This window comes from Macaca mulatta, chromosome 4, assembly GCF_049350105.2.
Source record: "Macaca mulatta isolate MMU2019108-1 chromosome 4, T2T-MMU8v2.0, whole genome shotgun sequence".
Taxonomy (NCBI): Eukaryota; Metazoa; Chordata; class Mammalia; order Primates; family Cercopithecidae; genus Macaca; species Macaca mulatta.
Window position 1 is genome coordinate 143,211,074 of NC_133409.1, and position 16,644 is coordinate 143,227,717.

General features: G+C 41.8%; 1 protein-coding gene across 2 annotated transcripts in view; it reads right to left on the minus strand.

The window, feature by feature from the left end:
* Positions 1-16,644, minus strand: part of DNAH8 (dynein axonemal heavy chain 8) — a 317,698-nt gene that overhangs the window by 39,558 nt on the left and 261,496 nt on the right. For both annotated transcript variants that reach the window (XM_078000047.1, XM_028847604.2), the window contains 3 exons: positions 9,934-10,050; positions 8,097-8,198; positions 2,235-2,395 (listed from right to left, as the gene is read on the minus strand). In XM_078000047.1, the coding sequence (XP_077856173.1) occupies positions 2,235-2,395; positions 8,097-8,198; positions 9,934-10,050 (380 nt within the window). The remainder of the gene's footprint in view (positions 1-2,234; positions 2,396-8,096; positions 8,199-9,933; positions 10,051-16,644) is intronic.

The following is a 16,644-nucleotide window of genomic DNA, read 5'->3' on the forward strand; positions in this document are numbered from 1 at the left end:
CCAGGCACTGCTATAGCACAAGGGATGCAGCAGTGAAAACACAAAAGTTTCAGGTGTAGTGGAACTTACGGTTTCCTGGTGGTTGTTGGACAAGAACAAATCAGTAACTAAAGTGTAGAGTATGAGGCCGGGTGTGGTAGCTCACGCCTGCAATCCCAACACTTTGGGAGGCCGAGATGGGCGGACTCACCTGAGGCTGGGAGTTCGAGACCAGCCTGACCAATATGGAGAAACCCTGTCTCTACTAAAAATATATAAAAATTAGCCAGGCGTGGTGGCACATGCCTGTAATCCCAGCTACTTGGGAGGCTGAGGCAGGAGAATCGCTTGAATCTGGGAGGCAGAGGTTGTGGTGAGCCAAGATTGTGCCATTGCACTCCAGCCTGGGCAACAAGAGTGAAACGCCGTTTCCAAAAAAAAAAAAAAAAAAAATGTAGAGTATGTCAGTGGGTGATACAAACTATAGAGAAGAGCAGGCCAGGCAGACAAGGTCTTGGGCAGGGCTTGCGGAGTGGGTTGCAATCTTTAAATAGCACGGCCAGAGTGGGCATCATTGAAAAGGCTACATCTAAGCAAAGACCGGAAGAGGTAAAAGGGTGATCCACTGTGATATCTAAGAGCAGGGAGGTTCCTGGAAGTGCAAGTGTCCTGTGGCAGGTGCTGTCTGGCCTGTCTGAGTAACAGGAAGCTGTCTGGCCTGAGTAACAGGAGCTGAGTGGGCACAAAGGTGGGAGAGGACTGAAAGGGCCAGGGTGGGGAGGTAGAGGGCAGTGGCACTATGTGGCTTTGTAGGTCATCTGTATATAGGTCACTGTCGGTCTTTGACCTTGACACAGAGTGTCACGGGAACCTTGGGAGGATTCTGAGCGGAGGGTTGACATGGTCTGACTCACATTTTTAAAGTCTCAGCTAAAGCAAAACAACTTTCCTATGCTCCCTCTTTCATAAAATGTAAGAGTTGATTGTCAACCCGATCCCTGAGGAATCCTTTTTATTTCTTCACTTCTTTCCCATCCCCAAATAACTTATGAAAGCCTCCTTAAATAACAGCAAGAGCTGTCACCAGCGAGTCTTTGTGGTTCCATTATGGGGGTGGAACGGAGCATTGGCATTTGTAGGTATTTTCAATCATGTCCCCATCTTTGAAGATGAAAAGCAGCCTGGGCGAGATGAGAGGATATGGAGAAGGTGGAATCAATGTGGGTGTAAAGAGGCCAAAAGTGCATCCTCATACGGGGAGCTAGGAGGCGGAGTCAGAGGTGGGAAGACAAGGAAATTGGCAGCAAACTGGGACTCCTGGGACATCTAGCAAGGCCAGGGAAATGTCCATGTCCAAACCCAGAGAATTATTAAAATCACAACAGTATGCCAGGGACTAGGAGAGAGGAATGCCCCACTCTTAGGGCATTCTCAGCTTAGAATCTGTCAGAGGAGTCCTGGTTTCTCCCATTCCTGAAACCATTTTCCTGAATGTAAACCTTGTGGCTTTTCATCAGGGGGCCGCAGAGGGCATGCGGTCCATTCCAAAGGATTCTGGTTCTGCTGCTTGTGTTTAGTAGGGAACTCTAAAGACAGAAGGGATGACACCTCATCCCAAGGAGCTTGGGACTGGGGAGCATTTCTTCCCTAGTTAATGAGTGGAGCAGGGACCTCATGCAGAGCTAAGCCCCTCCATTCTTTCCTTCTGGGGCTGTGCATCTGTGTCGGGTGCTCAAGTGCTCACTGCACTGCACCCACCACAGGCAGAGCATGACAAAAGGATGCAGATGAGCAAGTTAGGGGTGGGGGGCCCTGAGAGAGAGGACCAGGCAGAAATATGATTCTTCACCCTCCCATCTGTTCTCGCCTGGCTTTTTAGATTCTATTTATGAGCATTATATTCTTAATGAATTTTTGAAGAAAGAGATGAGGAGCTGGCAGACCACTCTCCTGTCGGTGGAGAACACCGCTACCACTAACACCAACTGGTTTTATGACATGACAGAGGAGAAATAATCAATGCATAAATTAGAACTTAACATTGTCATAAACACTGGAGCATCAGGATTTAGTGAGAGGAGGGCAGGCCAAGATATGACAAAGTTGTAATTGGGAGACAGGAAGCGACACTATTTTTCAAAGTAAAATAAAAAAAGGGGGAAAGGAGAGAGATTAGGAGAGAAAATGAAATGCACCGTCTTTGCCAGGCTGAGTTACAAATGACCCCTTCAAATTAAAAAATGCCAGCGACTTACGTGATATCAGCATTAGGGTGAAGCCCAAAGACTTCAGGGTTATCTAAGGATGGCAGTGACTGGATGTATTCAAAATACTGGTCTAAGGTTTTGCACACAGGGATTTTATATCCAGTATAAAAGCAGAATGACGGTTCAAACATCTTCTCACTGAACCAGACCTGTATGTGAGAGAAAACAAAAGAAATAAAATTGATGAGCATCTAAATGAAAACTGCTACAAGAAAGGAGAGAGGGGCCACCTTATTTCCATTTTAATAGAGTTTTTAATACTGATTTTGAGAGTGTCTTAACAATACTACTGATAGAATAATTAGCACATATATGGAGAAAAGAGAGAGGCCAGAACACAATTTGACCTGGCCTCCGTTTAACACCAAAGAGGATATTCACTAAGAGTAAGGACCAGAGAGCAACTCTATAAACCCATTCTCTTAATTGAGTCATTTGACAACTCTCAATTCCACTTTAGCAGTAGGAACATACTGCAAAGTCTGTGAGGCCATACCCCCACACGCAAGAGAGTATCTGGGCATTTTCATCACCCCACTTCTCCCCAAAGTGGGGCTCATACCAGGAGGATGTCCTTATGCGCAGTTTCACTCACACAGCACTGAGCCCCAGCACACGGCCAGGAGGGCTCCATGCAAACTCTCCCCTCCCACCTTGCGCTGAAGAGCTTCATTTGCTAATTATGTCCCTGTACACAAGAAGTAAATATATTCAGCTGCCTTGCTGTTTGCCTTAAGACAACCCTTTCTTATTCCATATGAATTATCTTTAACAAAACAGTGAGAGAACAAATATATGGTTAGTGTGAATAGACTTATTCTCAGAAAGGAAAAAAAAAATGATGCTAAATGCCTATGAACCAGATGTGAGGCAATGACTTACGTCTCCCAGAGCAATTTTCCCAGTGGGGAAGGAAATAATGGGAAGACAGGAAGAGTGGAAATGCAGGCACGACATCTGAATTACTCAGAGCACTTGACAGGAAAGAGGGACGGTGCCTTACTCTGGTTGGTCACAGGTTCTCTAGTACCTTCCCTCCATCTCCTTCCTCCAGCTCTTTTTAGATCCAGTGATTGCTCTGAAATACCCTGTGTACTGATTCTCTCTCTGTTTTATCCTATTCAACTCCTATGCATGAGCAGGCTGAGTTTAGAACCAGAACACAATGAAAGAGAAGAGACACACAGTCCTTTCTTTCAAGGAGCTTGTGACCCAGTGGAGGGATGAGCCAATTACTTAATAACCACAATACAAAGTGCACTAAGGCAAGAGTCAGAAGGAAATAAAAATAAGCAAAGTACTAAGGAGATTTAAAGCAGGAACAAGAACATCCAGGTGAATGTCAGCTGAGGTATTCTCAAGGAGGTGATTTTTGGAGATAAGCCTTGAAGGAGAGGATTTTGACAGGAGAACTTGGAATGGGGAGGTCACATAAGCAAAGGTATAGAACAACTGATGCAAAAATGAGAAGCAGGTTAAGGGAATAATGGAATATAGGGTGAACACAATGTAGTCATAAGAGATAGGACAGGAAGGGTGAGGTGAGGTCTACCATGGATGACTGTTGATGTCAGGGTGAGGACTGGTGATTAATTTAAGAAATGGAGAGTAAAGTTATTAAAGAGAACAGTGTTATGAGCATGGTCATTACTTAGAAATATTAGATTTTTCACAATGCAGATGACTTAAATTGCAGGAAGACACCCTAAGGGGGCAAAGGCCATGGATCCTCAGCACACAGATAACAAATGACCACACCAAATTCTGTGTTGCCAGATGACGTGTATGTGTAAGAGCAAAATGAAGTTTCTTCCTGTTTTCCCAGCACTTTATACACACACAAATAGCTGAGTTTCACCAAATTTGGAGGCTATTTTGGGGCAAAGTCAAAATATGAAATAAGAAATCTACACGGAGCTACTATGTGAGCAGTCATCCCCCACAAACACCCAATACAGTTCTGCAATTGGTTTTAGCAGAGAGACTCTGTAAGATGCTGAGAACAGAGAAAACAAGGTTCAAAGAAAAGCCTGAGATTGAAAGTCAGAGGGACAGGGGATGCCATATGCAGGCATGAGTTTACAGTGGAACTGCTTCTCCCATGGGCAACTCTGGATGACACGGTTGGGGTAAAGTGGAGGCAGTGCAGGCAGGTAGCTAGCTGGTCAGAAGGCAAGCCTGGGGCTGAAGATGAGATCAAACAGGGGAAGGCAGGGTGTGGGGGCTGTGGGGCTTTTGTGCAGCCTTTCTCAAGAGGGTTGCTGCTCCCAGGTTTGTGTGGTAAGCTCATGCCCTTAGGGTCGGAGACCCAAACTCACATCTGGTTATTGATGACCATCTGCAACAGGTCTAAGCTAGACAGAAATGAATGAGGGAAAGCAACAAGACAGGAGGTTGGAGAGGATGTAGGGCAAAGAGAAGATTCAGTAGGATAAGGAAGTGGGGTGTCCAACAGTCAGAGAATTGAAGCCACTGAAGGCTATGCTACTCTTAGGGAAGTCCTGAGAGAGGGGGAGGGAATGAGCCCACAGAAGTTACTCAGGGGCAAATGAATGGGAAAATAGTAGGATGAACTTTTGACTTCAGGCACTAATTGCTGAGAATGGAGTCCAGAGAAACCAGAATCAGATGATAGAAGGGAGTAACATAACTCAGGTGAGGAGGAGCTGCTGTTACTTGGGAACAGCCAATCAACTGGGGCCTGGATACGGAACCCTGTGCTTTTAGATCAGGAAGTCTGCACAACCAAGGCCCAGAGGACAGAGAATCTTGGGTTTCTAGGAGAGGGTTGAGGTCAGCTGACTAGTCCTCTATGGCCCGAAATGCCAAATGTCAGGGTACAGGGAAGAAGTAGAAGAGAAAGAAAGGAAGGAGCGGGGTCAGAGAGGGGAATGCCCCGCTTGAGTTCTTGAAGGTGGAGCAGGCTTCCTCCCCCTCCCTGTGTTCCTGGCTCAGACATCTCCCCGGAGGCTCTGGACCAACACAGCAGCTTTCCGTTGTCACTATCTACGTGCTGAAGAATTCCAGATCCTTATCTCCATGCCTGAGCTCCACCATGACCTCTGGATCTGTACATCCAGGTGCCTTGTTCACCAGCATTCAGGCATTTGTTCTTTTATTCAACAAATATTTACTGAGCACTTCTATGTGTTGGGCTCTGTTTCCGGTGCTCAGACTTTGGCACTGATGTAATAAGACAAAGTCCTGCCCTCATGGCAGTTACAGTCTTAGACAACTTGATTAGGATGTCTAATAGACATCTCAAATGTTACATGATCAAAACTGAACTCTTAATTTCCAGCCCCAGACAATACAACTCATTCCTGCTGCAGTCCTTCCTCTTCTCTGTAAATAGCCCCATTCTGTGTCCAGTGACTTAAGTCAAAACTAGGGGTGACCCTGACTCCCCTCTTCTTTCACCTATGCACTTGATCCCATCAGCATTCTGCTGGTACTCTTGGTGAATTATATTCTGACGCTAACCACATCTTAGTCTCCACTGCTAAAACTCCAACTTTAGGTACTTTTACAATTATTCTAACAAAGTATACTTACTATGACATCTTTTTTTTCTCCTTTGAATCTCAAATACAGAGGTGAGTTTCTCACACTCCTGAGTTTATTATTTTTATGAATCTAGGCCCCTTTTATTTTAATTTTTCCCCATTCTGTCCAGATATCCACTCACTGTCTCCTTTTCCCTCTGAGGGCATCTGTTTAAGTATACTTGATATATATGTCCTAGAACATGTATTTATCCTTGTGAGCTATGCACATATTCCTTTGTAGATCTCGCTTTATTTTTTTTTAAAGCTCTGCACTCAACACTATTTGTAAGACCTATGCATGATTATCATATAGATCATTGCTTCCAAATGCTACACTGTATGCCGCCATAGGCCTCTACAACAGGTAACTTAACTATTTCCCCATGATGGATGCCTAAGTTGCCTTCAACTTCCCACTACCACCAACAATGTTATGAATAATCTCTTTGGTACATTCTGAGAATTTCTCTGGGACATTCTGGTTCAGAAGGTAGTCGTATCACACACTTGATATGACTATGACCACCAGGTTGCACCCCACAAGGGTGAGCAATAGTATGCCATGGTGCTCACCCACCACATCTTATCTATTCTCTTAGGAGTCTTGGGTTTTTGTAGCAGATGCTGTGATGTGCCATCCGATCCTCATTCAGGAGCAGGTACTCACTCCCCCCACTGTCTGGAGTGTTGACTACTGTGAGCTCACAGCATTGCCCCTCCCCAGGAACTGCCCTAGCAGGAGGGAGCTGCCTCAGCCAAGGTCATGTCTTGGAGGAAGGCTGGGGAGGAGGCACTTGAATGCAAATCTCCACCTCTGTTTCCAGGAAAACCAATCTATGATGCTTGCCTTCAGCTCCAAACACAGTGCTGCCATGAATATGTTTCTACGTGTCCATTTGTGGACTCTCTCTAGAAATGTTCTGGGATATATTTACCTGAGATACCTAATTTCATAAGTATTACTGGACTGCTTTCCAGGAGGTCTATGTCCATTTGACCTCCCAGCAGCAGGGCTCCTCCCTCCGCACATCCTCACCAACACTTACTATTTTTCACAGTTCTCCATATGCAGCTTCAAGAAAAACTTACTAAAACATGTAAAGGTTAAAAATCCATTTTCTAGTCAACCCCCAGCTTATCAAAATACTCCCAAAGCTTGTGCTTTGTTGCTGAGGCTTTAATTTTGTCAAGAGAAAAGAATCATTTAAGTAGAGAATTACCAGTATAGGTCCCAATATAAAGAATTTAATAACCATAAAAGACATCTGGTTTTTTTCTTTTCCACTTAGGTGTTGTATATTACATCCCTAAAATGTAAAAAATTTTAAGAAGAGTTTGAGTCTGGTAGGTGTTATTTATTATATTCATCCCTGATGTGAAAGCCACAATTGCTAAGAAATAATTTTCTCTAGAAAATATTTATCAGCATGGTACATGTGGATTTTATTTGGCATGGAGAAAAAGGGAACACTTCCTCAATTTCCAATTGTCCATCCTAATGGAAGAGATGAGAAAACTCAAATTATGATTAAGCCCCCAATCACTTATTTTGGGGCTTGAAATCACCATGAGACTTCTCACTCAGAGGAAGAGACACAGAAACGAGGCACAGTGTTTCCCTCACAAGTCAGATGCCCAGGAATGGGGAATATGGAGGAGGGGCGGTGGGGGAGAGGACCTGGGCACAAGCAGTTTCATCTGTATGGAAAAGGAGTTACAGACCAATGAGAACTGACCACTGCTCTGCTCCGCACCACAAGCAGATTGTTGGTTGGTTTTTGTCTTTGTTTTTTTGAGACGGAGTCAGGTTTTTGTTTTTTTATTTTTTTGAGACAGAGTCTCACTCTGTCACCAGGCTGGAATGCAGTGGTGAGATCCCAGTTTACTGCAATCTCTGCCTCCCAGGTTCAAGTGATTCTTCTGCCTCAGCCTCCCAAGTAGCTGGGACTACAGGAACTCGCCACCACGCCCACCTACTTTTTGTATTTTTAGTAGAGACGGGGTTTCACCATATTGGCCAGGCTGGTCTAGAACTCCTGACCTGGTGATCCGCCCGCCTCAGCCTCCCAAAGTGCTGGGATTACAGGCGTGAGCCACCGCGCCTGGCCCAATTGCTGGTTGTTTTGTGTGTGTGTGTGCATGTGTGTGCATGTGTGTAAGCACACACATGCGTTTGTTTCTTGGCTAATTCTTTGCAGCAGCTCTGCTGTATGCTTAAGTTTGGTAGACCTATTACAAACAAAAAAAACTGGAAAATATAGTGAAATGTGTCTCCAAACTTTATTTGTCTACGTTGACTTACTCTGGCAAAGCAATTAAGTAGACGTTTGTCAAAGTCATCTGTCACTCTGCCTCCATATTGTACTTCTCCGATCATGTACCGAACCGTATTCCATGATACACCCTTTATTAAAAGTAAAAAAGGATTATTCATTGCCAACCCAAACACATCATTATAAACATTTCAGGTCTTTCCCTAGAGGAAAGGTCTGGAAAAGGAAGCACTCACTAGACTCGCATTTAAAATTATTCATAGTCTTATACTAATAACTCTTTCACTATTACATGGCTGGAACCACTACAGTTTGTTCACCAAGAAAAATTCTACAATACTAAACACTGGTAAGTATACTGCACGTATATTATTTAAAATAGGGGAAAAAGACTATTTTTCACTCTGGGGATATAATTACCTATAATACTCATAGTAGTAATGCCAAGCTGTTACAGAGGAGCAAAGTGGTGTTTAGTGAAGAAAGGAGGAAAATCAAGTAATCATCACTTTAACACGCTTTCTTAGTAATATATTTTCTGGAATTATGAGAACAACAAGAAAATTATTTATCCACAAGATTTTTTCTCAGTGCAATCCTCTGCCATCCTCTGCATTTCATTCTGTGTGCTAAAACTACATCAAAATATTTATTCATTTCTAGAGCAATTTTATACTAGGAATATATTGCAATTTAGCAGTTTTTTTAAACCCTTGATATATTTGGGTTAGGAGAAATAAAGATATTTGCTTTTTGTTTACTTTTTCTTGGTTAAAATTTTATTTTTCAGCTTGGTTGCCTTTCAAAGCAACTATATTAAGGTAACTATTATTTGTATGTACCAAAATGATAAATGACCACAGAATATGAACACATAGAAAATAACTTTTCATCAGACTGCCAGACTTTTAATTTCATATCCCTTTGTCATTTCAAGGAAAAATTACGGTTTGGTTCTAGAGTAAAAACTCATCATGGCTTACCATCCCCATACTGAGGCTGCAGGATCTCTAATCACCTTGCCCTACTCTGGGAAGGAAGAGGGGGCCAGACTGTAGAGAGTCACAGTTAATGAGCCCTTATTATGCACTGTGTACTGTGCTTTCACAAATACTAACTCATTCCTTCCTCACAGAAACAATGGCCATTTTACAGATGAGGAAACAGGCTCCCAGGCTCATTGACTTGCCAAAGATTATAGAAAAAACAAATTTCCAACCCTTTATATGTGTGAAAGGACAACAGAGTTTACGTTCTTAGCTCTGTGACCTTGACGAAGTCTCTTAGTCTCTCTTGTCTGTTACCTCATCAGTAAAATGGGTAATAAATACATAAATAATAATGCCTTTGTTATTGATCTCACAGAATTGTGAAGATAAAAATGAGATCCTACATACATGAGAACTTCGAAAACTGCAAAGTGTCATATGATGATGAATGACCATTACTAGAAAGTATTGTTATTCATAGGCATAAGCTGAGCAGTTAAGAAATGACTTAAGGTGGAAAAGAACTTTCACATGGGCTGGCAGATACCGTCTTCACTTCTGAAGAGGCAGGAGTAGGACCAGTGAGGAGAAGCTTGACCTAAGGCACACTTTCTCTTGAAGTGCACTGTGGCCCTTGAGTGCAACATGAGGAAAGATGCGGTATTTTGCCACACACTGAGTTAGTTAGCTTCCATGGTATGTGCGTGTTGGGAGCGGGGACAGGCTGCCCCAGCAAGTGCCTGATTAGAACAAGTCCCTTCAAAGGGGGCTCCATGGGGCTCAGCAAATTCACACCGTATCATAGACTTCAAATGACTGTAGAACCCTGATTTAAGAAGAGCAATAAAAACAGGAAAAAAGGCACAATTTCACTCACTTTTTTAATATCGCATTCATCAAGGTGATTCTGAATAAACTGAACACTGGCTGAAAAGTCAGCGGAATTGAATTCGTAGGGAATATTCCATCCTAAGGGGCCAAACTTTCGTCGCTCCTTAAAAACACCAAAGAAAAGTAAGTATTGCGTGTACCTGAATCCATTTTTATTGCTATCAAAATACAGTAAAATTAGGGCTATATTATCAAAATCAATTGACATTAGTTTAAAAGAATAGTATATACAATTTTGGATATACAGTCATGTCGCTTAATGATGGGGTTACCTTCTGAGAAATGCATCATTAAGCAATTTCCTCATTATGCGAACATCTTCGAGGGTGCTTACACAAACCTAGATGGTACAGCCTATACACACCTAGGCTACATGAGGTAGCCTATTACTCTCAGGCTACAAACCTGTGCAGCATGTTACTGGACTGACTACTGCAGGCAACTATAACACAATGGTAGGTATTTGTGTATCTAGACATATCTAAACACAGAAAAGGTATAGTAAAAATACATTATACTCATACAGGACCACCACCACATATGCAGTCCATGTTGACTGAAACATTATGTGGCATATAGCCATATTAGAAATATTACTTCATGGCTCTATAGCTAACTGGTTTATACAAACAAATCTCCAAAGATTTGTCAAGTTGGAGTTTTTGGGTTTTTTTTTTTTTTTTTAAAGTCTAGGTCTCCACTGACAACTCAAAAAAATGCAGTAGGTGCTCAACAAATATCTGTTGAATGAACTGTTATTCTACATTGGACTTCCGAAAGTTTAAAATGTCAAATGCAAGGGTTTGAATTTTTTCCGTTGGATTACCTAAACCTCTCTCAAGAGCACTTAGATTCTGTGATGACTTCACTTGGCAATCTTGCCATTTCAAATTTTGAAAACTAAAACTTTCTGTTGTACACATGACGTGTCTGTCTTGAAACTTCCACGTGACCCTCATTTGTTTCCCTCTACTTAATCAAAGAGGGCCTAAGAGACTCCTGTGCAATAGTGGCTAACTGTTTACAATTGCCAAATCACCCGTAAATAATCAAACTGGACCCAGAGCAAATGATTCAATTGTTTTGATATTCCGGAGAGCATTTTAAAGGTATGGCAAGTATTAGACCTGATAGCTCCAAGAACTGATCATCCAACAAACCACATAGATGGTCCAGATGTTTCCAAGGCATCAGTTTTTCCTATCCCAATACATAATCAGTCTCTAAGGAAGGTCCAATGATTTATTAGATTAGTTCCTAGACCCTAATTCTAGTGCCTAAGGTAAGGACCCATGTGGAGAGTAGAATCCCTATATATCTATGGGAAGATTTAATTCTACTCTTTTACCTCTAAGTATATACTAACTTTTCTTTTTCTTTTCTGCCTTCCCCAACTCAACACACACACACACACACACACACACACACACGCACACACACTGCCATTTTCACAAGCCATTCCAATCCTTCTTGCTGCAGCTGTTCCATGCTTCAGATCCTGAACAATCCCACCATTTTAAAAATATCTAAATAAATTTTTGCTTGGACAAGTTCATGAACAGGTCAGAGAAGAAATTCAGAAAATTCAAAGGTTTTAATTACTGAGTTTCAGGGTATGCTTTTAAAGTATTTAGTAAACCATTAAGATTAATTTGGGTCTAGATGTTCTGACCCTGGGAGATCAGATGAAGGGCAAAAATAATAAAAATAATAATAATAATAATAGGAATAGCACTTAAAAACGTAAAGTACTACTGTTACCTCTAGACCTAAACTTCTTTAGTTAAGGTTGTCAGGCATTAGAGATTTGTGCTATGTGACACCCACTCCTATCCCTTAGCTAATCTGATCCAATGTAGAACGCCAGCCCAAAAATAACTGACCAGATTCCTTCTCCCAGGAATTTGAACTTAGGGTTTGTAATTGCTATCTGGGGCTTAGACTAGGAAAACTTGTAAACTCAGGAGCTGTGAGGAACCATCTTCCACCCTGTACTTAGAGAAGGTGAGGAGGAGCAGAGGCCACAGCCTTGAAGGGAGGAGAGACTGTGTGGTCCCAGTGCAAGGGCGGAAGCCTTGGTCCCTAACACTGTTTCTCTTGACAGCTTCCTGCTTTCTAGTCCCAGCATTCATGTTGCCTTGGTTTTTGTTTTGTGGGTTTTTTTTAGATGTTTCATATTGAAATATATGGTCCTATAACCAGATTTTGAGCCTTGACAGTGAAAAACACGTCTTCTATTTTTGTCTCCGCTTTTGCACCTTGGGGGAAAGAATCATGGTTGCCTAATAAACACTGATCAATTATTACCAGGGCAGAAGGAACCCTTCCTCTGTAAGAGGTCAATGCTGAGGCTGACCCAGGGTTTGGCATTTCTGAAGTGGGCCTCAGAAACATTGAGGTGAGCCTCTTCCAGATTATCCCAGGAGCAAGGGTGGGTTGAGAGGGTTACGGGATATTAACATGAAAATTCATACAGCTACCCTTTTAGTTTTTGGAATTTCCTCCATCTTAAGGACTTTGAAGAGAAGAATGCTAATGACTTATTAGTGAAATGTGGATGTTTTCCCATTTTTGAAAAAGAGAATCAGAATTTACACCATTAGTTCTACCTATGTGTTTGACTTAATTTTAAAATTTTAATGTTCAATTAGATGGATGGCCGAATGAAAAATATCTCCAATTACTAAAGCTGCTCAGATGGGCTCTATGGAAACACTCCTATTTATATGCACTGAGTAATTGCAATTTAGTTGTTCCTTAAAATGTGAGTTTTGAAAATTGCCCTAATGCTGAGATTTGCTTCACGTTTATATTGCTTACTACCAGTTTTCATCTAAAGCATTTACTTTTTAAGTTGGTTCACTAAAGTCATAAACTGATTAGCTCATCTTGGGAAAATAAAAAAGTCCCAAATCTTAGTGGGTGCCTTTTCTTTCACAAATGAAGTCATTTCATCTTCTTGCTATTTGTTTTTAATTACCTTGGAATACTATCAGGATAGACTCAAACAACTAGAACCTAAGAGCTCATTGGGAAGATCAAAGCAAGGGGTTTTGCGAGACTTATTTGGAATATTGAATTTCTTCAGTTTAATTAACATTTTTGAAACCATGGGATGAGTCCTATGCAATACAATAAAAAATATTAAAATGGATGCATTTTCAAGAAGTTTTAATCTGTTGCAAAAACAAGACTTAGAGACAAGAAAAAGAACAATGGGATAGTGAATATAATTAACTGTCAACATTTCACAGATGATAAGCCGGAAGGAGACGTTCAATCAGAGGCTTCTGGGAAGAATAAAACTGAAGCTGGTCTTTGCAAAGGGGAGAGAAGAGACTTTCAGGGTTGGCAAAGGCCGTGAGCAGAATTAGGAACACAAATCCCGTGACTCATGGAGAAGAAGGCTGCAGACAGAAGGTTCTACTGCAGCAGAGGACTAGCTCTGGTGAGTAGCAGCAACTCAGTGTTCCCGTGCTTCAAGGCATGGAATGCAGACAGATTTGAATGTTAAAACTTCATTTGACAGAAGGGAGTGACTATACATCATCAAGCTGGTGAGTGATGATTTTAGGAAAACCAGTCCACTCCTTACTTAATTTGACTAATACAGTTTCTTCTTTTCTTTTCACAGAATATGCAAAACTCTGAACTACTAAAGAAATATGGAAAATGTGGAATCATGAAAAACTCCTTAGAACACTGATGAAAAGTTGTTCAACCCTTTTAATGATGTCAGAGCCATTTCCAGTTTTACGTTAGGCTCTACCTCTGCAGTTCCCACAGAGCTGCAGAATCATTTCACAGCTTCAAAACAAGACAACTGGATTTATCTCTCTAACTCCAATGACTGGAGCTAATATACAAAGAAAAATACAAGCCACACTAGACAATGTAAGGGAAATTTTACTAGGTAAAAATAGTTAACAGAAACAGCCAGAACCTCTGGGAAACACTACGGGGCAGAGTGTAAAAGATAAACCCGTATCATATTATTATAATTATTCAAAGACATTTAAATGAGGAATTTTATAATCATCTCTCCCCAAAGCAAGAATTTTATATACACTATTAAATTTGAAAGGAATGTTTATCAAGGCTCAGACTTGAGAAAGAAAACAAACAAAATATAGGGGAAGCAAACACTTTTCTGAATGAAAACTGTTAATAGTGAGATTCCCTGGGCCCTAGGCCTGTTTTATTTACTATCTAAGTAATTTTTAAGGGCATGATAAAATTTCCAAGTTTGCCACTGCCACTACAGGCCCTTAGAGATCCTAATCAATAACTTTAGCTAAAAAAGAAAAATGAAAAAAAAAAAAAACCACCTCACCTCACAGAGTTATATATAAGCTGTTTGAAAAGTCAGAAAGAAACATGCAGTTCAATGTGGACAAACCAAGGTGATGGGGAGAAAAACTCCAGACTATGAAGTGGATATAAAAATGGTTCAAGACTCTTCCCTTAAGGGTTGTGGCCATTTGGCCATTATTTTCAATTCTTGCCGCATATCAGGATCACTTGGAAGTTTTTAAAAAGACTGAGCTCCTTCCTTTTGGCCTCCTGGAGATTTTGACTTAAGTGTCCTGTTCTGGGGCCCAGGCATTGGCTGAGAAGACAATTGTAGATAATTGGCTGAGAAGACGATTGCTTAAGACATTTACTGGGTCCAACACATACCTCAAAGAGCAGCATGTTGACAATCAATAGGAAAAAAAATAACCCATAGAACATTGTTCTGATCTTCTGCAGGAGGTGTTAGGAGGTGGCTAAAAATGTAATGATTGAGTTTCAAAAGACTAAGACTTTGGAGGAAAATGTGCTTAAAATTAAAATCCCAAAGGGTGAACGTGGGCTTGCTCTGAAACCCAGAACGATGCTACACTGGATGCTACACTGCCCAGGAAAGCGTAGAGACAGAATACTGAGGCCAGAGAAGAGCTTCCCTCTTAGGTAATCTTCAAGAGGATGCTGAAATATTCTCAGGGAGTGGCAGCCAAACTGAGACCAGGCACACACCAGGGTCCTGGGAATAAAAGGCTCCCATAGGGAGAGCAGAAGGGCCACTGGCAAAAGTAGAGACATCACTGGACTGCAGCAGGGGTGGGGGTTTCAGCAGGAACTTCCCCTCTCAGGGTAGGTGCTACTGCCCTGTGTGGATAGTAAGTTGCTGCAGGAGAGGGGGAGTGGTGGGGAGCAGAGCTTAGTGCAGCGTTGCCTCGTGCATCTTCCCATGGCACGTTCCCACGGCAGCACCCAGGGCACCCTCCTCCTGGGAAAGCCTGCTCCCACCTCAAGAATAAAGCAAACCACACCCTCCACCACTCTTCTACCCAAGTTATCCTTGACCAGCCAAATCTACTTCCCCTTCTCCCAGGAAAGGAGAGGCGCTCATTTTGTTCCCTGCAACAGAAGTAGAATCCACATATCATGCCTACGAACTGGGGTAAGCTGATGGCATAATGCCACCCAAACCAGGATTCCATGGGAGAAATTACATTTTTTACTGGAGAGCAGGCAGGGAGTTGGTTATTTTACTCCTGGGTTCTGCATTGTAATGTGGGATGAACTCCAGCAGGAACCCCTCTGGAGCCTCAGATCCTGTGCCTAATTCTTTTTTCAGTCTCTGCAAGAACAAAAGTACATATAACATGTTTGTTTAAAGCAAGGGATACCTGTTTTAATTTGGAGGACTCAATTCATTAACAAATCAGATGTTTGGCTCTTATACTCAACAATAGAGACAGAAAAGAAACGTTAAGTCACAAACTACCTAATCCACAACATTCCTTCCTATGGCAGTTGAGTCTCAGACATTCAGGTGCATACAAATCATGTAGGTATCTTGGTACAATGCAGACTGATTCAGGAGTCTGAGGCGAGATCTGAGATCCACCTCCAACAAGCTCCCAAGAGATGTTGACGCTTCTGGCCCAAGACAACAAGTCTCTAAAGAATTGTGGATTTTTCTATTAAGCTGTCCCTATCCTAACCAAGTTAAAAAAAAAAAAAAAAAACTTAGGCAAAATCACAGCAAACATTTCTGTGATATTTCTGAAACATACGTCTAAAATTCCCGGGAGATTTTGGAAATATCACAGTAAACACTTCTGAAATTGATGAAAAACAATTACCTACACTCACTGTATTGTCACAGAACTGGACGATGGAATTTTAGAAATTGAAAAAAACCTTGAAAGATCACCTACTTCTGCCTCCAACTGCACAGATGGGGAAATAGGCCCTGAGAGAGACATAACTTGATCAACTAACTGCTTTCAGCTAACTGATTTCACAGCAAGCACGGAAGTCCAGGCCTCCTGACCCTCAGTGAAGTGTTATTTCTAGCCCTCTATTATTTGATTTTAAGAGATATTCAGCCTTTTATTCTTGGACACTCCACTGGTAACTTCACTGCCCTAGCAGTGAAAATATTTTTCCTCCGTTTTAACCCAAACACATGTGGTGTGAAGTGCAAGGGCACTTTAGCCCCACAGCTGGACCAAGGTCCTGTTGCTCTTCTTCCCTTTAGCACTTGGATAATGGCCACTAAAAACACAGGTTGCCACATTAACCATATGGAAAATACCCCCAACCAGCTCTCCACGATAAGCACAGTGGAAGAGCTGAATCATCACTACTGGGAACAGAATCATAAAATATGTTATTTGTGAATTGGGAATGAAATAGCAGAGTT